The sequence below is a fragment of the Amphiura filiformis genome, chromosome 5 (genome assembly GCF_039555335.1).
Source record: "Amphiura filiformis chromosome 5, Afil_fr2py, whole genome shotgun sequence".
Classification (NCBI taxonomy): domain Eukaryota; kingdom Metazoa; phylum Echinodermata; class Ophiuroidea; order Amphilepidida; family Amphiuridae; genus Amphiura; species Amphiura filiformis.
In genome coordinates this window covers 63,599,692-63,627,023 of record NC_092632.1, presented here as the reverse complement: position 1 = coordinate 63,627,023, position 27,332 = coordinate 63,599,692, and the positions used below count along the sequence as shown (strand labels likewise).

Here is a 27,332-nt window from a genome sequence, read left to right as displayed (position 1 = left end):
GAACATTTGGCAATTTACACAAGAGTATATTGTACTCATCTACAGCTGGTAGATATTGCAATTACCCACTTTTGGCACTGAGCAATCAAAATATTGCACCTGCAGTTATATAGATCTTTTGTTCATGTAACAAAACAGTGGCAAATGTTTTTTTTTCCTTTTTTCATTCTTCAAACATGCATCAAATAGCACAAAACCTGTTGAGCTGATCGTGTAATATAACGAGTTCATTAGTGCCTCTGCAGTAAGATTAATGTGTTACTTTTTCATATTTTGAATTTGCACCCATCCCCACAACTGGAATAGTACATGTTACCATTAATGAATGTTGTACATTTGTATATTGAAAGAATTAATAAAGTAACTGATCGGATATATTATTAGTTGGTTGTATTTCTTACTTGAGTGAAATGTTTGTCTGGAATGTTTGCTATAAATCATTACATTTATGACATTAAATGAGCACATACAATATTTGAAATTCTCATTTAATTTTGTTCAAGAAAAACCTTGGTGCCAACAGGGCCGGATTTACCTTTTTGGGGGCCCTTAGATTTAAAAAGTTTACTTCAAGGATTGATAAATGTCAATCTTAAATAATTTGCCATACTATTTGTATCATACCGCAATTTTCAAAAAATCTGAATTATTGCTATAAGAAGGGCATTCCTAGTATAATAGTATTCAGAATGTAATTTTGTGTGTCTGATATGCTCTGAGGTCCAACAAAAATACTGTGTAAAGGTGGTTTACAGAGCCTTTAAGGAGTTCTAATTTTAGATAAGATTGTGAAAATATGTTTCTTTCCATATATGTGATGCGATCAAGCAAAATCAGTCGGAACTCGGAAATATTAAGTTTTCAGTTTCTTATAGGATAGTAAAACGCTGGATTTTGCAGAAAACCCCATTGAAATTGAACATACAGTTCCAAAGATATGAGCAATTAAAGAGTGTCCAAAACGAGAGAAAATAAAAGGATATATTTCCTTTGTTTAGCTATATCTCAAAATCAATATTCCCGAGTTCCGACTGATTTTGCTTGATCGCATCACATATTATGCCTGTCAATTATTTGGTTCTGGTTTTCTTCCAAGAAGTACCAATATTGGGCACATTGTCTTGAGTATGACATCATCAGCAGACTTATCAACAGAAAGAGTTTGCAACATCCTGAAATGAAGAAAGAAGCATGTCATCAGTGATTTTGGACCGACCGTTCATAAACACTTGTAATGGGGGGTGGCTGATGCAAAAAGAAAAATTCAAATAATCTTTTCAGGGCCCCCCTTTCAGACCTAAAATTATTTTCAGCCCTCCCCCCTTTAGCCATGAAAAATGTACATCAAACCCATATAAAATAGTGTAAACTCATGTTTTATGAGAACAATTCAGGTGATCTTTTAAAGAGGGATAAAAAATTTAGGGACCCCCCCCCCTTTTTTTTGGCATCCCCCCCCCCAGCCCCCCGATACAATTATTTGTGAACATTCCCTTACTTTCTTTTGTCAGCAAGTATACTGCTTTCAATTGGGCTATTCCAGTTAAAATCCATACACCCTCTATGGAAGACACAATCTTAATCTCCACACAGGAGGTGTTGATTACACCTCTGGATTTCACCCCATTTGAAATTCATAATCCCTGTTTGGAAGATTAAGATCATGTCTTCCATAGGGGGTGTATGGATTTCAACTGGAACAGCTTATTCACCAGATCACAAAACTTGTACCTAAAGAATCCGCATTAAAAAGCTTTGAATCAGGGCCAGCCTCATTGCGAACTAAATATTGTGCATGGGGTGAGATTATGTATATTTCACCTTTTTCCTTTTCTGTTCCCTTGCCCTCTTGTCTTTTCTTTACCCCCCCTCCCCCTTCTTCTATTTCCCCTCCTTTCCTCAATCTGCCGTCTCTGCTATTGATATAAACAACATAGGGACAACGTATCAGTATTATCATTAAAGTTGTGTTTAGTAAATCATGCGCGTATTTTGGGGGGGGGCAGCGGAAGAAGAAGGGGTGGCAAAAAGAATTAGGACGGAAAAAATTTGAAAAAGAATAAAAATAGTGAAAAAATGGTACTATACATCAAAATGTGTTGCTTTTAGGCGCTAGCGCCTATAATTTTTTTTTCTTCTTTTTTTTCTCTTCACTTTTTCAAACCACCGAGAGAAAAAATTGGGTCAACCTTTTCGGGCTGTTGAGGAAGGGGCGGCAAAATTCAATTTCTTCAGCCCCCCCGGGGTAGGAATAGCCACGGTACACCACTGTAAATGATGTTCCTTTACAGAAAGTCAAGTTGAATGTTATATAATTATACTTACTTATCCTGCAAATCTTTCAAAATATCATCTTCAGGATGCTCTTTGTGATATTTCTGATAACCAGAGAGTGTTTCTATATAACCTAGCAGTCCAGAAAGAGAAATGTCACTGTGTTCTTCCACAACATGTCTGTAAAGAATTAAGTTTAGAAAACATTTTTTCTGATTATGTATTCTGAAACCCTGCCAGTGCAGTTCTTCTGGGGTGAACCTAACCTGCCTGGTTATCAAATTATTCAGTGACAAGGTTATCTCTGACAGGTGCTATTTGATGTTTTAAATGTTATTGCATCAATAAGCACCTGTCCAATTCAGAGATAACCTTGTCACTGAGTAATTTGATAACCAGGCAGGTTTGGTTCACCAGAAGAACCACGGAGACGAACTGCCCTGGGGCTTCCTATTTAAACTGTTTCTTGTGAGTATTTTGGTCCTATCGACTACATTTGATTTCATCTGAACTTATCTCTCAAAAAGATTTTTTTTTTTACAACCATCTCCCCACTTCAACCCTGGTGTATATTATAGCCCTAATTTTACTCTCACCCAACAAACGTTTAATTATGATTCTAAATCTTCTGCTATCTGATAATTACCAATCTTATAGCCTTCAGGTGACAGTCACAGAAGTGCTTACAAGGTCTTATATAAACTGTCAAAACTAAAACTCTAAAATTCTGCAGTTTTCTGGAATATTATACTTTTACCACCCAAGAACATTCTCGATATACTTTCTTAAAGGAGTATTTTGTGATCCTAGCATCCTCTTTTTTTTTTTTTTAGTAGATATCCACGAAAAAAGCTCATTCCCAAAATTTCAGTTGATTCTGATTTTCCTTTTGCAAGTTATGCATGATTATGTGTATTACACAGCTCCATAGACAATGTGTTGTAATTTCGTTCTGGTATACCAGAACGTAATTTCATGGTATTTTTTTTAAACGAATTAATCTGCAAGAAATATTTGGTACATAAACATTATGTAATCAAAGGTTTCCAGTGGTATAAAAATCTCAACTTTTTTTGAGAAAAGTGGGGGATGAGGCTGTGGATCATGAAATGCCCTAAATGCTTACAGTGACTTTCACATAACTTTTCATTTCTTTTGACAGAGATATGAAGAATTGGAGTTTTCAAAAAGACAGTATATTGGGCTATTCCAGTTAAAATGCACACTACCCCTGTGGAAGATGTTGGAAATATCTTCCACAAGGGGAGTATGTTTTTCAAATGTAATTGGTCAAGGTTAATCAATTTGAAACCCATACTCCCCTGTATTATGGCTTTACCTATATCTTGCACAGCTGGAGTATTAATTTCAAATGGAAATTACCAAACTGTCTATTCTATTCGAAACTCATACTCCCTCTGTGGAATACTTTAGCTAAATCTTCCACAGGGGTAGTGTGGATTTCAACTGGAATAACCCATTGCCTTGTCAAACAGTCATTAAATAATGTTGATTTTTCATATTTACTGTATTTTATACCATAACTTTTTACAATATACATAAGCCAGTACTTGCCTTTGACAATCTGGATAATTTATATGAAAATCGTGCCGGTACATGTTGTCATGTTTCTCTATTGGAACTTCCCAGTAGCCCTTCAGTCTGTCATAACGAAACTGCAATATGCGATTATCTTTCCATTAATATCATGGTTTTAAAAAGTTGAAAAACACATTTTACTGTACAAAAGAACATTTTGAAAACTCCTGCACCAGGCCTTCATTTTTGAAAATTGCAGGAGCTCTGTTAATTACTCTCCTGAGTTTACTTGGGTGCTCAACAAGGATCTCAATCATTTAATATCTGTATTAAATCTTGCACAACAAAATACTTACTTTCGTATACAAGTCATCGAGTTTTGTAGCAATCTTGTCATCCTCGTGTAGAATTTTCTGGTCATTACGCAAGCGAGCATAGACCACCAGACAACCGAATGGTTTCAGGACACGATCAACTTCCTTACAGAATGCGGGGAAATCGAACCAATGAGCCGCATCAGAACAGGTGACAAGGTCTACAGAATTGTCTGCTACGGGGATATGTTCGGCATCTGCAACACTATGAATACAGAATAATACGGGTAAAATGATGTTAATCGTAGTGAACATTTATAATTAAAATATAAAGTTTAATAAGGAAAATCACCCAAGTCAGTATGGAGATATGGTGGACGTGGACTGGAGAGGCAAAGAAGATGGTTCTCAAAGCTTCAATATTTGCCATGCCCCAGACCCAAGCAGATATTTTGCTATAACCCTTGTCCTACTAAGAGGAGTTGGTACCCCTTTTTCATCCGGTAACCATGGTAACCTATGTTTGTATTCACATCCAAATGACTTTGGCTAATCGTAGATGCATCCTTTGCGCTCATTTTAGTAATAAAAATGTTTAATCCGTCACCTTATCCGGGTCAGGCTGACCGTCAACATCAGCGTTATGGGGTTGGTGATGCCCACCAACATTGTTTTCTTATTGCTAGGCACTCCAGTGAATGGAAAACCAAACTTTGCTGTCTTTTTGCCAGGCACTCCAGCGAATGGAGAACAAACATTGCTGTCTTTTGCTAGGCACTCCAGTGAATGGAAAATCAACATTGCTGTCTTCTTGCTAGGCACTCCAGTGTATGGAAAATCAACATTGCTGTCTTCTTGGAATCATCATTGCTGTCTTCTTGCTATGCACTCCAGTGTATGGAAAATCAACATTGCTGTCTTCTTGCTAGGCACCCCCGTGAATGGAAAATCAACATTGCTTTCTTAGTAACCTAACGTGTTTGTATTCACCTCCAAATGACTAATGCTAATTGTAGATGCATCCTTAGCGCTCATTTTACTGATAAAAATGTTTAATCCGTCACCTTAACCTGACCGTCAACATCAGCGTTATGGGGATTGGTGATGGCCACCAACATTGTTTTCTTCTTGCTAGGCACTCCAGTGAAAGAAAACTCAACATTGTTTTCTTTTTGCCAGGCACTCCAGTGAATAGAAAATCAACATTACTGTCTTTTTGCCAGGCACTCCAGTGAATGGAAGATCAACATTACTGTCTTCTTGCCAGGCACTCCAGTGAATGGAAAATCAACATTGTTTTTTTTGCCAGGCACTCCAATGAATGAAAAATCTACATTGCTGTCTTCTTGCCAGGCACTCCAGTGAATGGAAGATCTACATTGCTGTCTTCTTGCTAGGCACTCCAGTGAATGGAAAATCAACATTGTTTTCTTCTTGCTAGGCACTCCAATGAATGGAAAATCAACATTGTTTTCTTTTTGCCAGGCACTCCAGTGAATGAAAAATCTACATTGCTGTCTTCTTGCCAGGCACTCCAGTGAATGGAAAATCAACATTGCTGTCTTCTTGCTAGGCACTCCAGTGAATGGAAAATCAACATTGTTTTCTTCTTGCTAGGCACTCCAATGAATGGAAAATCAACATTGCTGTCTTCTTGCCAGGCACTCCAGTGAATGGAAAATCAACATTACTGTCTTCTTGCCAGGCACTCCAGTGAATGGAAAATCAACATTGTTTTCTTTTTGCCAGGCACTCCAATGAATGAAAAATCTACATTGCTGTCTTCTTGCCAGGCACTCCAGTGAATGGAAAATCAACATTGCTGTCTTCTTGCTAGGCACTCCAGTGAATGGAAAATCAACATTGTTTTCTTCTTGCTAGGCACTCTAGTGAATGGAAAATCAACATTGCTGTCTTCTTGCCAGGCACTCCAGTGAATGGAAATCAACATAGCTGTCTTTTTTCCCTGGTATTCCAATGAATGGAAAATCAACATTGCTGTCTTCTTGCCAGGCACTCTAGTGAATGGAAAATCAACATTGCTGTCTTCTTGCTAGGCACTCCAGTGAAATGGAAAATCAACATTGCTGTCTTCTTGCCAGGCACTCCAGTGAATGGAAAATCAACATAGCTGTCTTCTTGCTAGGCACTCCAGTGAATGGAAAATCAACATTGCTGTCTTTTTTCCCTGGTACTCCAATGAATGGAAAATCAACATTGCTGTCTTCTTGCCAGGCACTCCAGTGAAATGGAAAATCAACATTGCTGTCTTCTTGCCAGGCACTCCAGTGAATGGAAAATCAACATTGTAGTCTTTTTTCCCCTGGTACTCCAATGGATGGAAAATCAACATTGCTGTCTTCTTGCTAGGCACCCCAGTGAAATGGAAAATCAACATTGCTGTCTTTTGCCAGGCACTCCAGTGAATGGAAAATCAACATTGCTGTCTTCTTGCCAGGCACTCCAGTGAATGGAAAATCAACATTGCTGTCTTCTTGCTAGGCACCCCCAGTGAAGGGAAAATCAACATTGCTGTCTTCTTGCTAGGCACTCCAATGAATGGGAAATCGACATTGTTTTTCTTTCTTGCCAGGTCTTTTTGCCAGGCACTCCAGTGAATGGAAAATCAACATCGCTGTCTTCTTGCCAGGCACTCCAGTGAATGGAAAATCAACATCGCTGTCTTCTTGCCAGGCACTCCAGTGAATGGAAAATCAACATTGCTGTCTTCTTGCTAGGCACCCCAATGAATGGAAAATCGACATAGCGGTCTTCTTGCAAGGCACTTCAGTAAATGGAAAATCTACATTGCTGTCTTTTTGCCAGGCACCCCAGTGAATGGAAAATCAACATTTTTTGCACCCCTGAAGGGAAATCAACATTGCTGTCTTCTTGCTAGGCACTCCAATGAATGGGAAATCGACATTGTTTTCTTCTTGCTAGGCACCCCAGTGAATGGAAAATCAAAATTGTAGTCTTTTTGCTAGGCACTCCAGTGAATGGAAAATCAACATTGCTGTCTTCTTGCCAGGTACTCCAGTGAATGGAAAATCAACATTGCTGTCTTCTTGCCAGGCACTCCAGTGAATGGAAAATCAACATCGCTGTCTTCTTGCCAGGCACTCCAGTGAATGGAAAATCAACATTGCTGTCTCCTTGCCAGGCACTCCAGTGAATGAAAAATCAACATTGCTGTCTTCTTGCCAGGCACTCCAGTGAATGGAAAATCAACATTACTGTCTTCTTGCCAGGCACTCCAGTGAATGGAAAATCAACATTGTTTTCTTTTTGCCAGGCACTCCAATGAATGAAAAATCTACATTGCTGTCTTCTTGCCAGGCACTCCAGTGAATGGAAAATCAACATTGCTGTCTTCTTGCTAGGCACTCCAGTGAATGGAAAATCAACATTGTTTTCTTCTTGCTAGGCACTCCAATGAATGGAAAATCAACATTGCTGTCTTCTTGCCAGGCACTCCAGTGAATGGAAAATCAACATTACTGTCTTCTTGCCAGGCACTCCAGTGAATGGAAAATCAACATTGCTGTCTTCTTGCCAGGCACTCCAGTGAATGGAAAATCAACATTGCTGTGTTCTTGCCAGGCACTCCAGTGAATGGAAAATCAACATTGTTTTCTTTTTGCCAGGCACTCCAATGAATGGAAAATCTACATTGCTGTCTTCTTGCCAGGCACTCCAGTGAATGGAAAATCAACATTGCTGTCTTCTTGCCAGGCACTCCAGTGAATGGAAAATCAACATCGCTGTCTTCTTGCCAGGCACTCCAGTGAATGGAAAATCAACATTGCTGTCTTCTTGCCAGGCACTCCAGTGAATGGAAAATCAACATTACTGTCTTCTTGCCAGGCACTCCAGTGAATGGAAAATCAACATTGTTTTCTTTTTGCCAGGCACTCCAATGAATGAAAAATCTACATTGCTGTCTTCTTGCCAGGCACTCCAGTGAATGGAAAATCAACATTGCTGTCTTCTTACTAGGCACTTCAGTGAATGGAAAATCAACATTGCTGTCTTCTTGCCAGGCACTCCAGTGAATGGAAAATCAACATTGCTGTCTTCTTGCTAGGCACTCCAGTGAATGGAAAATCAACATTGTTTTCTTCTTGCTAGGCACTCCAATGAATGGAAAATCAACATTGCTGTCTTCTTGCCAGGCACTCCAGTGAATGGAAAATCAACATTACTGTCTTCTTGCCAGGCACTCCAGTGAATGGAAAATCAACATTGTTTTCTTTTTTGCCAGGCACTCCAATGAATGAAAAATCTACATTGCTGTCTTCTTGCCAGGCACTCCAGTGAATGGAAAATCAACATTGCTGTCTTCTTGCTAGGCACTCCAGTGAATGGAAAATCAACATTGTTTTCTTCTTGCTAGGCACTCTAGTGAATGGAAAATCAACATTGCTGTCTTCTTGCCAGGCACTCCAGTGAATGGAAATCAACATAGCTGTCTTTTTTCCCTGGTATTCCAATGAATGGAAAATCAACATTGCTGTCTTCTTGCCAGGCACTCTAGTGAATGGAAAATCAACATTGCTGTCTTCTTGCTAGGCACTCCAGTGAAATGGAAAATCAACATTGCTGTCTTCTTGCCAGGCACTCCAGTGAATGGAAAATCAACATAGCTGTCTTCTTGCTAGGCACTCCAGTGAATGGAAAATCAACATTGCTGTCTTTTTTCCCTGGTACTCCAATGAATGGAAAATCAACATTGCTGTCTTCTTGCCAGGCACTCCAGTGAAATGGAAAATCAACATTGCTGTCTTCTTGCCAGGCACTCCAGTGAATGGAAAATCAACATTGTAGTCTTTTTTCCCTGGTACTCCAATGGATGGAAAATCAACATTGCTGTCTTCTTGCTAGGCACCCCAGTGAAATGGAAAATCAACATTGCTGTCTTTTTGCCAGGCACTCCAGTGAATGGAAAATCAACATTGCTGTCTTCTTGCCAGGCACTCCAGTGAATGGAAAATCAACATTGCTGTCTTCTTGCTAGGCACCCCCAGTGAATGGAAAATCAACATTGCTGTCTTCTTGCTAGGCACTCCAATGAATGGGAAATCGACATTGTTTTCTTCTTGCTAGGCACCCCAGTGAATGGAAAATCAACATAGCTGTCTTTTTGCCAGGCACTCCAGTGAATGGAAAATCAACATCGCTGTCTTCTTGCCAGGCACTCCAGTGAATGGAAAATCAACATCGCTGTCTTCTTGCCAGGCACTCCAGTGAATGGAAAATCAACATTGCTGTCTTCTTGCTAGGCACCCCAATGAATGGAAAATCGACATAGCGGTCTTCTTGCAAGGCACTTCAGTAAATGGAAAATCTACATTGCTGTCTTTTTGCCAGGCACCCCAGTGAATGGAAAATCAACATTGTAGTATTTTTGCTAGGCACCCCATTGAAGGGAAATTAACATTGCTGTCTTCTTGCTAGGCACTCCAATGAATGGGAAATCGACATTGTTTTCTTCTTGCTAGGCACCCCAGTGAATGGAAAATCAACATTGCTGTCTTCTTGCTAGGCACTCCAGTGAATGGAAAATCAACATTGCTGTCTTCTTGCCAGGCACTCCAGTGAATGGAAAATCAACATTGCTGTCTTTTTGCCAGGCACTCCAGTGAATGGAAAATCAACATCGCTGTCTTCTTGCCAGGCACTCCAGTGAATGGAAAATCAACATTGCTGTCTCCTTGCCAGGCACTCCAGTGAATGAAAAATCAACATTGCTGTCTTCTTGCCAGGCACTCCAGTGAATGGAAAATCAACATTACTGTCTTCTTGCCAGGCACTCCAGTGAATGGAAAATCAACATTGTTTTCTTTTTTGCCAGGCACTCCAATGAATGAAAAATCTACATTGCTGTCTTCTTGCCAGGCACTCCAGTGAATGGAAAATCAACATTGCTGTCTTCTTGCTAGGCACTCCAGTGAATGGAAAATCAACATTGTTTTCTTCTTGCTAGGCACTCCAATGAATGGAAAATCAACATTGCTGTCTTCTTGCCAGGCACTCCAGTGAATGGAAAATCAACATTACTGTCTTCTTGCCAGGCACTCCAGTGAATGGAAAATCAACATTGCTGTCTTCTTGCCAGGCACTCCAGTGAATGGAAAATCAACATTGCTGTGTTCTTGCCAGGCACTCCAGTGAATGGAAAATCAACATTGCTGTCTTTTTGCCAGGCACTCCAATGAATGGAAAATCTACATTGCTGTCTTCTTGCCAGGCACTCCAGTGAATGGAAAATCAACATTGCTGTCTTCTTGCCAGGCACTCCAGTGAATGGAAAATCAACATCGCTGTCTTCTTGCCAGGCACTCCAGTGAATGGAAAATCAACATTGCTGTCTCCTTGCCAGGCACTCCAGTGAATGAAAAATCAACATTGCTGTCTTCTTGCCAGGCACTCCAGTGAATGGAAAATCAACATTACTGTCTTCTTGCCAGGCACTCCAGTGAATGGAAAATCAACATTGCTTTCTTCTTGCCAGGCACTCCAATGAATGAAAAATCTACATTGCTGTCTTCTTGCCAGGCACTCCAGTGAATGGAAAATCAACATTGCTGTCTTCTTGCTAGGCACTCCAGTGAATGGAAAATCAACATTGTTTTCTTCTTGCTAGGCACTCCAATGAATGGAAAATCAACATTGCTGTCTTCTTGCCAGGCACTCCAGTGAATGGTAAATCAACATTACTGTCTTCTTGCCAGGCACTCCAGTGAATGGAAAATCAACACTGCTGTCTTTTTGCCAGGCACTCCAATGAAAGGAAAGTCGACATAGCTGTCTTCTTGCTAGGCACTCCAGTGAATGGAAAATCGACATAGCTGTCTTCTTGCTAGGCACTCCAGTGAATGGAAAATCAACATAGCTGTCTTCGTGCCAGGGACTACAGTGAATGGAAAATCAACATTGCTGTCTTCTTGCTAGGCACCCCCAATGAATGGAAAATCGACATTGTTTTCTTCTTGCTAGGCACTCCAGTGAATGGAAAATCAACCTTGCTGTCTTCTTGCTAGGCATTCCAATGAATGGAAAATCGACATAGCTGTCTTCTTGCAAGGCACTTCAGTAAATGGAAAATCTACATTGCTGTCTTTTTGCCAGGCACCCCGGTGAATGGAAAATTAACATTGTAGTCTTTTTGCTAGGCACCCCATTGAAGGGAAAATCAACATTGCTGTCTTCTTGCTAGGCACTCCAATGAATGGAAAATCAACATTGTTTTCTTCTTGCTAGGCACTCCAGTGAAGGGAAGATCAACATAGCTGTCTTTTTGCTAGGCACTCCAGTGAAGGGAAAATCAACATTGCTGTCTTTTGTCAGGCACCCCAGTGAATGGGAAATCGACATTGTTTTCTTCTTGCTAGGCACCCCAGTGAATGGAAAATCAACATTGTAGTCTTTTTGCTAGGCACTCCAGTGAATGGAAAATCAACATTGCTGTCTTCTTGCCAGGTACTCCAGTGAATGGAAAATCAACATTGCTGTCTTTTTGCCAGGCACTCCAGTGAATGGAAAATCAACATTGCTGTCTTCTTGCTAGGCACTCCAGTGAATGGAAAATCAACATTGCTGTCTTCTTGCTAGGCACTCCAATGAATGGAAAATCAACATTGCTGTCTTCTTGCCAGGCACTCCAGTGAATGGAAAATCAACATTGCTGTCTTCTTGCTAGGCATTCCAATGAATGGAAAATCAACATTGCTGTCTTCTTGGTAGGCACTCCAGTGAATGGAAAATCAACATTGCCGTCTTCTTGGTAGGCACTCCAGTGAATGGAAAATCAACATTGCTGTCTTCTTGCCAGGCATTCCAATGAATGGAAAATCAACATTGCTGTCTTCTTGGTAGGCACTCCAATGAATGCAAAATCAACATTGCCGTCATCTTGGTAGGCACTCCAGTGAATGGAAAATCAACATTGCTGTCTTCTTACTAGGCACTTCAGTGAATGGAAAATCAACATTGCTGTCTTCTTGCCAGGCACTCCAGTGAATGGAAAATCAACATTGCTGTCTTCTTGCCAGGCACTCCAGTGAATGGAAAATCAACATTGCTGTCTTTTTGCTAGGCACCCCATTGAAGGGAAAATCAACATTGCTGTCTTCTTGCTAGGCACTCCAATGAATGGAAAATCAACATTGTTTTCTTCTTGCTAGGCACTCCAGTGAAGGGAAGATCAACATAGCTGTCTTTTTGCTAGGCACTCCAGTGAAGGGAAAATCAACATTGCTGTCTTTTTGCCAGGCACCCCAGTGAATGGGAAATCGACATTGTTTTCTTCTTGCTAGGCACCCCAGTGAATGGAAAATCAACATTGTAGTCTTTTTGCTAGGCACTCCAGTGAATGGAAAATCAACATTGCTTTCTTCTTGCCAGGTACTCCAGTGAATGGAAAATCAACATTGCTGTCTTTTTGCCAGGCACTCCAGTGAATGGAAAATCAACATTGCTGTCTTCTTGCTAGGCACTCCAGTGAATGGAAAATCAACATTGCTGTCTTCTTGCTAGGCACTCCAATGAATGGAAAATCAACATTGCTGTCTTCTTGCCAGGCACTCCAGTGAATGGAAAATCAACATTGCTGTCTTCTTGCTAGGCACTCCAGTGAATGGAAAATCAACATTGTTTTCTTCTTGCTAGGCACTCCAATGAATGGAAAATCAACATTGCTGTCTTCTTGCCAGGCACTCCAGTGAATGGAAAATCAACATTACTGTCTTCTTGCCAGGCACTCCAGTGAATGGAAAATCAACATTGCTGTCTTCTTGCCAGGCACTCCAGTGAATGGAAAATCAACATTGCTGTCTTCTTGCTAGGCACTCCAGTGAATGGAAAATCAACATTGTTTTCTTCTTGCTAGGCACTCCAATGAATGGAAAATCAACATTGCTGTCTTCTTGCCAGGCACTCCAGTGAATGGAAAATCAACATTGCTGTCTTCTTGCTAGGCACTCCAGTGAATGGAAAATCAACATTGTTTTCTTCTTGCTAGGCACTCCAATGAATGGAAAATCAACATTGCTGTCTTCTTGCCAGGCACTCCAGTGAATGGAAAATCAACATTACTGTCTTCTTGCCAGGCACTCCAGTGAATGGAAAATCAACATTGCTGTCTTCTTGCCAGGCACTCCAGTGAATGGAAAATCAACATTGCTGTCTTCTTGCCAGGCACTCCAGTGAATGGAAAATCAACATTGTTTTTTTTTGCCAGGCACTCCAATGAATGGAAAATCAACATTGCTGTCTTCTTGCCAGGCACTCCAGTGAATGGAAAATCAACATTGCTGTCTTCTTGCCAGGCACTCCAGTGAATGGAAAATCAACATCGCTGTCTTCTTGCCAGGCACTCCAGTGAATGGAAAATCAACATTGCTGTCTCCTTGCCAGGCACTCCAGTGAATGAAAAATCAACATTGCTGTCTTCTTGCCAGGCACTCCAGTGAATGGAAAATCAACATTACTGTCTTCTTGCCAGGCACTCCAGTGAATGGAAAATCAACATTGTTTTCTTCTTGCCAGGCACTCCAATGAATGAAAAATCTACATTGCTGTCTTCTTGCCAGGCACTCCAGTGAATGGAAAATCAACATTGCTGTCTTCTTGCTAGGCACTCCAGTGAATGGAAAATCAACATTGTTTTCTTCTTGCTAGGCACTCCAATGAATGGAAAATCAACATTGCTGTCTTCTTGCCAGTCACTCCAGTGAATGGTAAATCAACATTACTGTCTTCTTGCCAGGCACTCCAGTGAATGGAAAATCAACACTGCTGTCTTTTTGCCAGGCACTCCAATGAAAGGAAAGTCGACATAGCTGTCTTCTTGCTAGGCACTCCAGTGAATGGAAAATCGACATAGCTGTCTTCTTGCTAGGCACTCCAGTGAATGGAAAATCAACATAGCTGTCTTCGTGCCAGGGACTCCAGTGAATGGAAAATCAACATTGCTGTCTTCTTGCTAGGCACCCCAATGAATGGAAAATCGACATTGTTTTCTTCTTGCTAGGCACTCCAGTGAATGGAAAATCAACCTTGCTGTCTTCTTGCTAGGCATTCCAATGAATGGAAAATCGACATAGCTGTCTTCTTGCAAGGCACTTCAGTAAATGGAAAATCTACATTGCTGTCTTTTTTGCCAGGCACCCCGGTGAATGGAAAATTAACATTGTAGTCTTTTGCTAGGCACCCCATTGAAGGAAAATCAACATTGCTGTCTTCTTGCTAGGTCCAATGAATGGAAAATCAACATTGTTTTCTTCTTGCTAGGCACTCCAGTGAAGGGAAGATCAACATAGCTGTCTTTTTGCTAGGCACTCCAGTGAAGGGAAAATCAACATTGCTGTCTTTTTGCCAGGCACCCCAGTGAATGGGAAATCGACATTGTTTTCTTCTTGCTAGGCACCCCAGTGAATGGAAAATCAACATTGTAGTCTTTTTGCTAGGCACTCCAGTGAATGGAAAATCAACATTGCTGTCTTCTTGCCAGGTACTCCAGTGAATGGTCTTCTTGCCAGGCACTCCAGTGAATGGAAAATCAACATTGCTGTCTTCTTGCTAGGCACTCCAGTGAATGGAAAATCAACATTGCTGTCTTCTTGCTAGGCACTCCAATGAATGGAAAATCAACATTGCTGTCTTCTTGCCAGGCACCCCAGTGAATGGGAAATCGACATTGTTTTCTTCTTGCTAGGCACCCCAGTGAATGGAAAATCAACATTGTAGTCTTTTTGCTAGGCACTCCAGTGAATGGAAAATCAACATTGCTTTCTTCTTGCCAGGCACTCCAGTGAATGGAAAATCAACATTGCTGTCTTCTTGCTAGGCACTCCAGTGAATGGAAAATCAACATTGCTGTCTTCTTGCTAGGCACTCCAATGAATGGAAAATCAACATTGCTGTCTTCTTGCCAGGCACTCCAGTGAATGGAAAATCAACATTGTTTTCTTCTTGCTAGGCACTCCAATGAATGGAAAATCAACATTGCTGTCTTCTTGCCAGGCACTCCAGTGAATGGAAAATCAACATTACTGTCTTCTTGCCAGGCACTCCAGTGAATGGAAAATCAACATTGCTGTCTTCTTGCCAGGCACTCCAGTGAATGGAAAATCAACATTGCTGTCTTCTTGCTAGGCACTCCAGTGAATGGAAAATCAACATTGTTTTCTTCTTGCTAGGCACTCCAATGAATGGAAAATCAACATTGCTGTCTTCTTGCCAGGCACTCCAGTGAATGGAAAATCAACATTGCTGTCTTCTTGCCAGGCACTCCAGTGAATGGAAAATCAACATTGTTTTTTCTTCTTGCTAGGCACTCCAATGAATGGAAAATCAACATTGCTGTCTTCTTGCCAGGCACTCCAGTGAATGGAAAATCAACATTACTGTCTTCTTGCCAGGCACTCCAGTGAATTGAAAATCAACATTGCTGTCTTCTTGCCAGGCACTCCAGTGAATGGAAAATCAACATTGCTGTCTTCTTGCCAGGCACTCCAGTGAATGGAAAATCAACATTGTTTTCTTTTTGCCAGGCACTCCAATGAATGGAAAATCTACATTGCTGTCTTCTTGCCAGGCACTCCAGTGAATGGAAAATCAACATTGCTGTCTTCTTGCCAGGCACTCCAGTGAATGGAAAATCAACATCGCTGTCTTCTTGCCAGGCACTCCAGTGAATGGAAAATCAACATTGCTGTCTCCTTGCCAGGCACTCCAGTGAATGAAAAATCAACATTGCTGTCTTCTTGCCAGGCACTCCAGTGAATGGAAAATCAACATTACTGTCTTCTTGCCAGGCACTCCAGTGAATGGAAAATCAACATTGTTTTCTTTTGGCCAGGCACTCCAATGAATGAAAAATCTACATTGCTGTCTTCTTGCCAGGCACTCCAGTGAATGGAAAATCAACATTGCTGTCTTCTTGCTAGGCACTCCAGTGAATGGAAAATCAACATTGTTTTCTTCTTGCTAGGCACTCCAATGAATGGAAAATCAACATTGCTGTCTTCTTGCCAGGCACTCCAGTGAATGGTAAATCAACATTACTGTCTTCTTGCCAGGCACTCCAGTGAATGGAAAATCAACACTGCTGTCTTTTTTGCCAGGCACTCCAATGAAAGGAAAGTCGACATAGCTGTCTTCTTGCTAGGCACTCCAGTGAATGGAAAATCGACATAGCTGTCTTCTTGCTAGGCACTCCAGTGAATGGAAAATCAACATAGCTGTCTTCGTGCCAGGGACTACAGTGAATGGAAAATCAACATTGCTGTCTTCTTGCTAGGCACCCCAATGAATGGAAAATCGACATTGTTTTCTTCTTGCTAGGCACTCCAGTGAATGGAAAATCAACCTTGCTGTCTTCTTGCTAGGCATTCCAATGAATGGAAAATCGACATAGCTGTCTTCTTGCAAGGCACTTCAGTAAATGGAAAATCTACATTGCTGTCTTTTTGCCAGGCACCCCGGTGAATGGAAAATCAACATTGCTGTCTTTTTGCTAGGCACCCCATTGAAGGGAAAATCAACATTGCTGTCTTCTTGCTAGGCACTCCAATGAATGGAAAATCAACATTGTTTTCTTCTTGCTAGGCACTCCAGTGAAGGGAAGATCAACATAGCTGTCTTTTTGCTAGGCACTCCAGTGAAGGGAAAATCAACATTGCTGTCTTTTTGCCAGGCACCCCAGTGAATGGGAAATCGACATTGTTTTCTTCTTGCTAGGCACCCCAGTGAATGGAAAATCAACATTGCTGTCAGTGAATGGAAAATCAACATTGCTGTCTTCTTGCCAGGCACTCCAGTGAATGGAAAATCAACATTGCTGTCTTTTTGCCAGGCACTCCAGTGAATGGAAAATCAACATTGCTGTCTTCTTGCTAGGCACTCCAGTGAATGGAAAATCAACATTGCTGTCTTCTTGCTAGGCACTCCAATGAATGGAAAATCAACATTGCTGTCTTCTTGCCAGGCACTCCAGTGAATGGAAAATCAACATTGCCGTCATCTTGGTAGGCACTCCAGTGAATGGAAAATCAACATTGCTGTCTTCTTACTAGGCACTTCAGTGAATGGAAAATCAACATTGCTGTCTTCTTGCCAGGCACTCCAGTGAATGGAAAATCAACATTGCTGTCTTCTTGCCAGGCACTCCAGTGAATGGAAAATCAACATTGCTGTCTTTTTGCTAGGCACCCCATTGAAGGGAAAATCAACATTGCTGTCTTCTTGCTAGGCACTCCAATGAATGGAAAATCGACATAGCTGTCTTCTTGCAAGGCACTTCAGTAAATGGAAAATCTACATTGCTGTCTTTTTGCCAGGCACCCCGGTGAATGGAAAATTAACATTGTAGTCTTTTTGCTAGGCACCCCATTGAAGGGAAAATCAACATTGCTGTCTTCTTGCTAGGCACTCCAATGAATGGAAAATCAACATTGTTTTCTTCTTGCTAGGCACTCCAGTGAAGGGAAGATCAACATAGCTGTCTTCTTGCTAGGCACTCCAGTGAAGGGAAAATCAACATTGCTGTCTTTTTGCCAGGCACCCCAGTGAATGGGAAATCGACATTGTTGTCTTCTTGCTAGGCACCCCAGTGAATGGAAAATCAACATTGTAGTCTTTTTTGCTAGGCACTCCAGTGAATGGAAAATCAACATTGCTGTCTTCTTGCCAGGTACTCCAGTGAATGGAAAATCAACATTGCTGTCTTTTTGCCAGGCACTCCAGTGAATGGAAAATCAACATTGCTGTCTTCTTGCTAGGCACTCCAGTGAATGGAAAATCAACATTGCTGTCTTCTTGCTAGGCACTCCAATGAATGGAAAATCAACATTGCTGTCTTCTTGCTAGGCACCCCAGTGAATGGGAAATCGACATTGTTTTCTTCTTGCTAGGCACCCCAGTGAATGGAAAATCAACATTGTAGTCTTTTTGCTAGGCACTCCAGTGAATGGAAAATCAACATTGCTTTCTTCTTGCCAGGTACTCCAGTGAATGGAAAATCAACATTGCTGTCTTTTTGCCAGGCACTCCAGTGAATGGAAAATCAACATTGCTGTCTTCTTGCTAGGCACTCCAGTGAATGGAAAATCAACATTGCTGTCTTCTTGCTAGGCACTCCAATGAATGGAAAATCAACATTGCTGTCTTCTTGCCAGGCACTCCAGTGAATGGAAAATCAACATTGTTTTCTTCTTGCTAGGCACTCCAATGAATGGAAAATCAACATTGCTGTCTTCTTGCCAGGCACTCCAGTGAATGGAAAATCAACATTACTGTCTTCTTGCCAGGCACTCCAGTGAATGGAAAATCAACATTGCTGTCTTCTTGCCAGGCACTCCAGTGAATGGAAAATCAACATTGCTGTCTTCTTGCTAGGCACTCCAGTGAATGGAAAATCAACATTGTTTTCTTCTTGCTAGGCACTCCAATGAATGGAAAATCAACATTGCTGTCTTCTTGCCAGGCACTCCAGTGAATGGAAAATCAACATTGCTGTCTTCTTGCTAGGCACTCCAGTGAATGGAAAATCAACATTGTTTTCTTCTTGCTAGGCACTCCAATGAATGGAAAATCAACATTGCTGTCTTCTTGCCAGGCACTCCAGTGAATGGAAAATCAACATTACTGTCTTCTTGCCAGGCACTCCAGTGAATGGAAAATCAACATTGCTGTCTTCTTGCCAGGCACTCCAGTGAATGGAAAATCAACATTGCTGTCTTCTTGCCAGGCACTCCAGTGAATGGAAAATCAACATTGTTTTCTTTTTGCCAGGCACTCCAATGAATGGAAAATCTACATTGCTGTCTTCTTGCCAGGCACTCCAGTGAATGGAAAATCAACATTGCTGTCTTCTTGCCAGGCACTCCAGTGAATGGAAAATCAACATCGCTGTCTTCTTGCCAGGCACTCCAGTGAATGGAAAATCAACATTGCTGTCTCCTTGCCAGGCACTCCAGTGAATGAAAAATCAACATTGCTGTCTTCTTGCCAGGCACTCCAGTGAATGGAAAATCAACATTACTGTCTTCTTGCCAGGCACTCCAGTGAATGGAAAATCAACATTGTTTTCTTTTGCCAGGCACTCCAATGAATGAAAAATCTACATTGCTGTCTTCTTGCCAGGCACTCCAGTGAATGGAAAATCAACATTGCTGTCTTCTTGCTAGGCACTCCAGTGAATGGAAAATCAACATTGTTTTCTTCTTGCTAGGCACTCCAATGAATGGAAAATCAACATTGCTGTCTTCTTGCCAGGCACTCCAGTGAATGGTAAATCAACATTACTGTCTTCTTGCCAGGCACTCCAGTGAATGGAAAATCAACACTGCTGTCTTTTTGCCAGGCACTCCAATGAAAGGAAAGTCGACATAGCTGTCTTCTTGCTAGGCACTCCAGTGAATGGAAAATCGACATAGCTGTCTTCTTGCTAGGCACTCCAGTGAATGGAAAATCAACATAGCTGTCTTCGTGCCAGGGACTACAGTGAATGGAAAATCAACATTGCTGTCTTCTTGCTAGGCACCCCAATGAATGGAAAATCGACATTGCTGTCTTCTTGCTAGGCACTCCAGTGAATGGAAAATCAACCTTGCTGTCTTCTTGCTAGGCATTCCAATGAATGGAAAATCGACATAGCTGTCTTCTTGCAAGGCACTTCAGTAAATGGAAAATCTACATTGCTGTCTTTTTGCCAGGCACCCCGGTGAATGGAAAATTAACATTGTAGTCTTTTGCTAGGCACCCCATTGAAGGAAAATCAACATTGCTGTCTTCTTGCTAGGCACTCCAATGAATGGAAAATCAACATTGTTTTCTTTTGCTAGGCACTCCAGTGAAGGGAAGATCAACATAGCTGTCTTTTGCTAGGCACTCCAGTGAAGGGAAAATCAACATTGCTGTCTTCTTGCCAGGCACCCCAGTGAATGGGAAATCGACATTGTTTTCTTCTTGCTAGGCACCCCAGTGAATGGAAAATCAACATTGTAGTCTTCTTGCTAGGCACTCCAGTGAATGGAAAATCAACATTGCTGTCTTCTTGCCAGGTACTCCAGTGAATGGAAAATCAACATTGCTGTCTTTTTGCCAGGCACTCCAGTGAATGGAAAATCAACATTGCTGTCTTCTTGCTAGGCACTCCAGTGAATGGAAAATCAACATTGCTGTCTTCTTGCTAGGCACTCCAATGAATGGAAAATCAACATTGCTGTCTTCTTGCCAGGCACTCCAGTGAATGGAAAATCAACATTGCTGTCTTCTTGCTAGGCATTCCAATGAATGGAAAATCAACATTGCTGTCTTCTTGGTAGGCACTCCAGTGAATGGAAAATCAACATTGCCGTCTTCTTGGTAGGCACTCCAGTGAATGGAAAATCAACATTGCTGTCTTCTTGCCAGGCATTCCAATGAATGGAAAATCAACATTGCTGTCTTCTTGGTAGGCACTCCAATGAATGCAAAATCAACATTGCCGTCATCTTGGTAGGCACTCCAGTGAATGGAAAATCAACATTGCTGTCTTCTTACTAGGCACTTCAGTGAATGGAAAATCAACATTGCTGTCTTCTTGCCAGGCACTCCAGTGAATGGAAAATCAACATTGCTGTCTTCTTGCCAGGCACTCCAGTGAATGGAAAATCAACATTGCTGTCTTTTTGCTAGGCACCCCATTGAAGGGAAAATCAACATTGCTGTCTTCTTGCTAGGCACTCCAATGAATGGAAAATCAACATTGTTTTCTTCTTGCTAGGCACTCCAGTGAAGGGAAGATCAACATAGCTGTCTTTTGCTAGGCACTCCAGTGAAGGAAAATCAACATTGCTGTCTTTTGCCAGGCACCCCAGTGAATGGGAAATCGACATTGTTTTCTTCTTGCTAGGCACCCCAGTGAATGGAAAATCAACATTGTAGTCTTTTTGCTAGGCACTCCAGTGAATGGAAAATCAACATTGCTTTCTTCTTGCCAGGTACTCCAGTGAATGGAAAATCAACATTGCTGTCTTTTTGCCAGGCACTCCAGTGAATGGAAAATCAACATTGCTGTCTTCTTGCTAGGCACTCCAGTGAATGGAAAATCAACATTGCTGTCTTCTTGCTAGGCACTCCAATGAATGGAAAATCAACATTGCTGTCTTCTTGCCAGGCACTCCAGTGAATGGAAAATCAACATTGCTGTCTTCTTGCTAGGCATTCCAATGAATGGAAAATCAACATTGCTGTCTTCTTGGTAGGCACTCCAGTGAATGGAAAATCAACATTGCCGTCTTCTTGGTAGGCACTCCAGTGAATGGAAAATCAACATTGCTGTCTTCTTGCCAGGCATTCCAATGAATGGAAAATCAACATTGCTGTCTTCTTGGTAGGCACTCCAATGAATGCAAAATCAACATTGCCGTCATCTTGGTAGGCACTCCAGTGAATGGAAAATCAACATTGCTGTCTTCTTACTAGGCACTTCAGTGAATGGAAAATCAACATTGCTGTCTTCTTGCCAGGCACTCCAGTGAATGGAAAATCAACATTGCTGTCTTCTTGCCAGGCACTCCAGTGAATGGAAAATCAACATTGCTGTCTTCTTGCCAGGCACTCCAGTGAATGAAAAATCAACATTGCTGTCTTCTTGCCAGGCACTCCAGTGAATGGAAAATCAACATTGTTTTCTTTTTGCCAGGCACTCAAATGAATGGAAAATCTACATTGCTGTCTTCTTGCCAGGCACTCCAGTGAATGGAAAATCAACATTGCAGGCACTCCAATGAATGAAAAATCTACATTGCTGTCTTCTTGCCAGGCACTCCAGTGAATGGAAAATCAACATTGCTGTCTTCTTGCTAGGCACTCCAGTGAATGGAAAATCAACATTGTTTTCTTCTTGCTAGGCACTCTAGTGAATGGAAAATCAACATTGCTGTCTTCTTGCCAGGCACTCCAGTGAATGGAAAATCAACATAGCTGTCTTTTTTCCCTGGTATTCCAATGAATGGAAAATCAACATTGCTGTCTTCTTGCCAGGCACTCCAGTGAATGGAAAATCAACATTGCTGTCTTCTTGCTAGGCACTCCAATGAATGGAAAATCAACATTGCTGTCTTCTTGCCAGGCACTCCAGTGAATGGAAAATCAACATTGCTGTCTTCTTGCTAGGCATTCCAATGAATGGAAAATCAACATTGCTGTCTTCTTGGTAGGCACTCCAGTGAATGGAAAATCAACATTGCCGTCTTCTTGGTAGGCACTCCAGTGAATGGAAAATCAACATTGCTGTCTTCTTGCCAGGCATTCCAATGAATGGAAAATCAACATTGCTGTCTTCTTGGTAGGCACTCCAATGAATGCAAAATCAACATTGCCGTCATCTTGGTAGGCACTCCAGTGAATGGAAAATCAACATTGCTGTCTTCTTACTAGGCACTTCAGTGAATGGAAAATCAACATTGCTGTCTTCTTGCCAGGCACTCCAGTGAATGGAAAATCAACATTGCTGTCTTCTTGCCAGGCACTCCAGTGAATGGAAAATCAACATTGCTGTCTTCTTGCCAGGCACTCCAGTGAATGAAAAATCAACATTGCTGTCTTCTTGCCAGGCACTCCAGTGAATGGAAAATCAACATTGTTTTCTTTTTTGCCAGGCACTCAAATGAATGGAAAATCTACATTGCTGTCTTCTTGCCAGGCACTCCAGTGAATGGAAAATCAACATTGCTGGCACTCCAATGAATGAAAAATCTACATTGCTGTCTTCTTGCCAGGCACTCCAGTGAATGGAAAATCAACATTGCTGTCTTCTTGCTAGGCACTCCAGTGAATGGAAAATCAACATTGTTTTCTTCTTGCTAGGCACTCTAGTGAATGGAAAATCAACATTGCTGTCTTCTTGCCAGGCACTCCAGTGAATGGAAAATCAACATAGCTGTCTTTTTTCCCTCCAATGAATGGAAAATCAACATTGCTGTCTTCTTGCCAGGCACTCCAGTGAATGGAAAATCAACATAGCTGTCTTCTTGCTAGGCACTCCAGTGAATGGAAAATCAACATTGCTGTCTTTTTTCCCTGGTACTCCAATGAATGGAAAATCAACATTGCTGTCTTCTTGCCAGGCACTCCAGTGAAATGGAAAATCAACATTGCTGTCTTCTTGCCAGGCACTCCAGTGAATGGAAAATCAACATTGTAGTCTTTTTTCCCTGGTACTCCAATGAATGGAAAATCAACATTGCTGTCTTCTTGCTAGGCACCCCAGTGAAATGGAAAATCAACATTGCTGTCTTTTTGCCAGGCACTCCAGTGAATGGAAAATCAACATGGCTGTCTTCTTGCCAGGCACTCCAGTGAATGGAAAATCAACATTGCTGTCTTCTTGCTAGGCACCCCAGTGAATGGAAAATCAACATTGCTGTCTTCTTGCTAGGCACACCAATGAATGGGAAATCGACATTGTTCTATTCTAGCTAGGCACCCCAGTGAATGGAAAATCAACATAGCTGTCTTTTTGCCAGGCACTCCAGTGAATGGAAAATCAACATCGCTGTCTTCTTGCCAGGCACTCCAGTGAATGGAAAATCAACATCGCTGTCTTCTTGCCAGGCACTCCAGTGAATGGAAAATCAACATTGCTGTCTTCTTGCTAGGCACTCCAATGAATGGAAAATCGACATAGCTGTCTTCTTGCAAGGCACTTCAGTAAATGGAAAATCTACATTGCTGTCTTTTTGCCAGGCACCCCAATGAATGGAAAATCAACATTGTAGTCTTTTTGCTAGGCACCCCATTGAAGGGAAAATCAACATTGCTGTCTTCTTGCTAGGCACTCCAATGAATGGAAAATCGACATAGCTGTCTTCTTGCTAGGCACTCCAGTGAATGGAAAATCGACATAGCTGTCTTCTTGCTAGGCACTCCAGTGAATGGAAAATCAAAATTGTTGTCTTTTTGCCAGGCACCCCAGTGAATGGAAAATCAACACTGCTGTCTTTTTGCCAGGCACTCCAATGAAAGGAAAGTCGACATAGCTGTCTTCTTGCTAGGCACTCCAGTGAATGGAAAATCGACATAGCTGTCTTCTTGCTAGGCACTCCAGTGAATGGAAAATCAACATAGCTGTCTTCTTGCCAGGGACTACAGTGAATGGAAACTCAACATTGCTGTCTTCTTGCTAGGCACCCCAATGAATGGAAAATCGTCATTGTTTTCTTCTTGCTAGGCACCCCAGTGAATGGAAAATCGACATTGCTGTCTTCTTGCTAGGCACTCCAGTGAATGGAAAATCAACCTTGCTGTCTTCTTGCTAGGCATTCCAATGAATGGAAAATCGACATAGCTGTCTTCTTGCAAGGCACTTCAGTAAATGGAAAATCTACATTGCTGTCTTTTTGCCAGGCACCCCGGTGATTGGAAAATTAACATTGTAGTCTTTTTGCTAGGCACCCCATTGAAGGGAAAATCAACATTGCTGTCTTCTTGCTAGGCACTCCAATGAATGGAAAATCAACATTGTTTTCTTCTTGCTAGGCACCCCAGTGAATGGGAAATCGACATTGTTTTCTTCTTGCTAGGCACCCCAGTGAATGGAAAATCAACATTGTAGTCTTTTTGCTAGGCACTCCAGTGAATGGAAAATTAACATTGCTGTCTTCTTGCCAGGTACTCCAGTGAATGGAAAATCAACATTGCTGTCTTCTTGCCAGGCACTCCAGTGAATGTAAAATCAACATTGCTGTCTTTTTGCCAGGCACCCCAGTGAATGGAAAATCAACATTGCTGTTTTCTTGTTAGGTCCATTCAATTGTAGTAGCTAGTCGTGATAATCAACACAAATTGTCTTTTAAAGCGCTCCAGTGCAATTTTATGAAGGCACATAGAGAGTGAAAATATTATTGTGGTGGGTGCAAGTCCAAACTGGGTTCATTGAGGGGGGCGAGCGGCGAGTCGCAAACCTTGACGCCCTTCGAATAGCGAACGTAGCGAGAGTGTATGGTTCACAGTAGTTTACCTTCCTATGGGTAATAATATAGGTATACGTGGTCTGTAATACAGACTAGTCATACAGAAGAGGCCTAGGGTAGGCGATTTTTTTAATGCCATTTGAAAGTTTTGAATCCTTGTTTTGCATCTTATAATTCTTGCTCAACTCATTACCGTAGTGGCTAAAATTAATTGATGATACTGTTATGCTGTTTTGTTTCGTCATAAATGTTTAAAACCATTATCCATACCAATATTTGATATTCGGTGCTGTATTTGTCTTCGTGGCTTCACTGACTTGTGCCTCACTTATATCACAGCCCAGAACAGATTCAAAATATTCACCGAGAACAGGAGTACTCTGACCAGATCCACAAGCTACATCAACAGCCGATAAGAATTGAGTCTTCTTCTGAAAACATGAAAACAATATATGGATGAGACCTTGAAAATTCCCGCAAACTGAATAACCGGAAGGATCATAGGCCTAGGGGTCTAAATAGTGGCGTAGTCCGGACTTTTTTCAGACGACACCTTTCAAGGGGGGCAAAATTTGACAAAAATGTGCTAAAAAGTACAAAACAGGCAGGTAAATCTTAAATATCTGGGCATCCATCCCAGGGTGGCAAGAGGGGAGCACTAATTCTAACAGGTCGTCAGCCCCCCCCCTTTTTTTTACCCCTGACTGCCACTGATCACTAGTGATCAGTTATAATGTTGTCAGATGAACATAACGTTTCTACATGCATGCGTGCATATCATACGAAGTGCAATAAGTAGATTTTAATAAAAAATAATAATATAGGCCTAATATCTACCTTTTCTTTCAGAAATTCCAGGATCTTGGTAATAACCATAGGACATGGTTTTGGTCTGTATTTGTTGTACAAAGCAGCGTGGTTGAGTCCGGTAAATGATGACGCCATTATGTCCCTAGGCAGTAGGCCTATATGATATACCCAGCAAACACAAAAACGTTTTAAAAACGTTTTAAATAAGTTATATTTTGGCTTTTGGTTCAGGTAAAAACGTGTTAATAACGTTAAAATGTCGGGTTATATAAAGGTCATGATAACGTTTTAAAACGTTTTATATGAAAACACACTACAACAATATTTTAAATGTTTTCAAAAATGTTATTGTAAACTATTTTTGCAAACATTTTTTGTCAAATAGTTTGTGAACTTAAATAACATTATGTTAAAATGCTTGAACCCAGCAAACACAGAAATGTTCTTAAAGTGTTTTTTTCAAAATCTTTTAATAACATTTAAATGTCGGGTTATAAAAGGTCATGAAAACGTTTTTAAAACGTTATTGAAAATATTTTGGGCAAACATTTTTCGCAAAATATTTTTCAACCCCAAAATAACATTCTGTTTAGAATGTTTTGTATCAAGTTTTCAAGAATGTTTTCGGAATGTTATTAAAACGTTTTTATACCCTTTATATAACCCGACATTTAAACGTTTTCTGTAAAACATTTTGTTTGCTGAGCAGTAGATTATCAAAAAATGTTTTTTAAGGTTATGAAAACGTTTTATACTCTTACTATACCCTTTAAATAACCCGACATTTAAACGTTTTCTGACAATCTTTTATAACCTTTTGCGAATGATGTCGAAAACGTTTTGTGTTTGCTGGGTAGGCCTACTACTTGCCAATCTAGTGAAGAAGTAGTAGATAACAAAACAATATATTTTAATTACCCAATGCATAGTGTACATAAATACCCTCTGAATGACTAAGACTGGAGTGCTTTAAATTACATTCGAATTTAAGAGTTAGTATTTCGATCAGAAATATCAGATAATATTATGTTATAACTTTGGCAAAGAATAACAAAATAAAAATTTGACCGAAATCATACATTAGGCCTATTATAGGCCTAGCTTTAACAACAATAGCCTATGCAAAAAAATAGGAAGTTGTTTAATTGGGTGATTCCATAAATGTGAAGGCCCACTTGTGACATGCACTTTTTAGACCTGAATTCTAAAAGTAGCAGTTGTTGCGCTCATAGTACAATTTAGTGGTTCAGTTTAGTAAATTCCCTTAATTTGGTGACATTTTGAAACATTTTTGCATTTTCTTGCATTTTGTGAACATTATAAGAATCACATGGTAAATGGGACACCAAAATGCAAATACCAATACATCTCTAGAAATTAACCAAATGTTCCTATTCAAATTTCTTGTTATTTTATGTTACTATGCAGTTTT

General features: G+C 40.9%; 1 protein-coding gene across 1 annotated transcript; it reads right to left on the bottom strand.

Annotated features, from left to right (window-relative positions):
- Nucleotides 1–39: 39 nt before the first annotated feature.
- Nucleotides 40–26,121, bottom strand: LOC140153516 (putative methyltransferase DDB_G0268948). The gene is made up of 6 exons (XM_072176288.1): nt 25,928–26,121; nt 25,361–25,521; nt 4,170–4,392; nt 3,850–3,950; nt 2,326–2,454; nt 40–1,172 (listed from the first exon to the last, which is right to left on the bottom strand). The coding sequence occupies exons 1-6, from the start codon at nt 26,033–26,035 to the stop codon at nt 1,067–1,069; spliced, it is 828 nt and encodes a 275-aa protein (XP_072032389.1). The 5' UTR covers nt 26,036–26,121; the 3' UTR covers nt 40–1,066.
- Between the last annotated feature and the right edge of the window lie 1,211 nt (nt 26,122–27,332).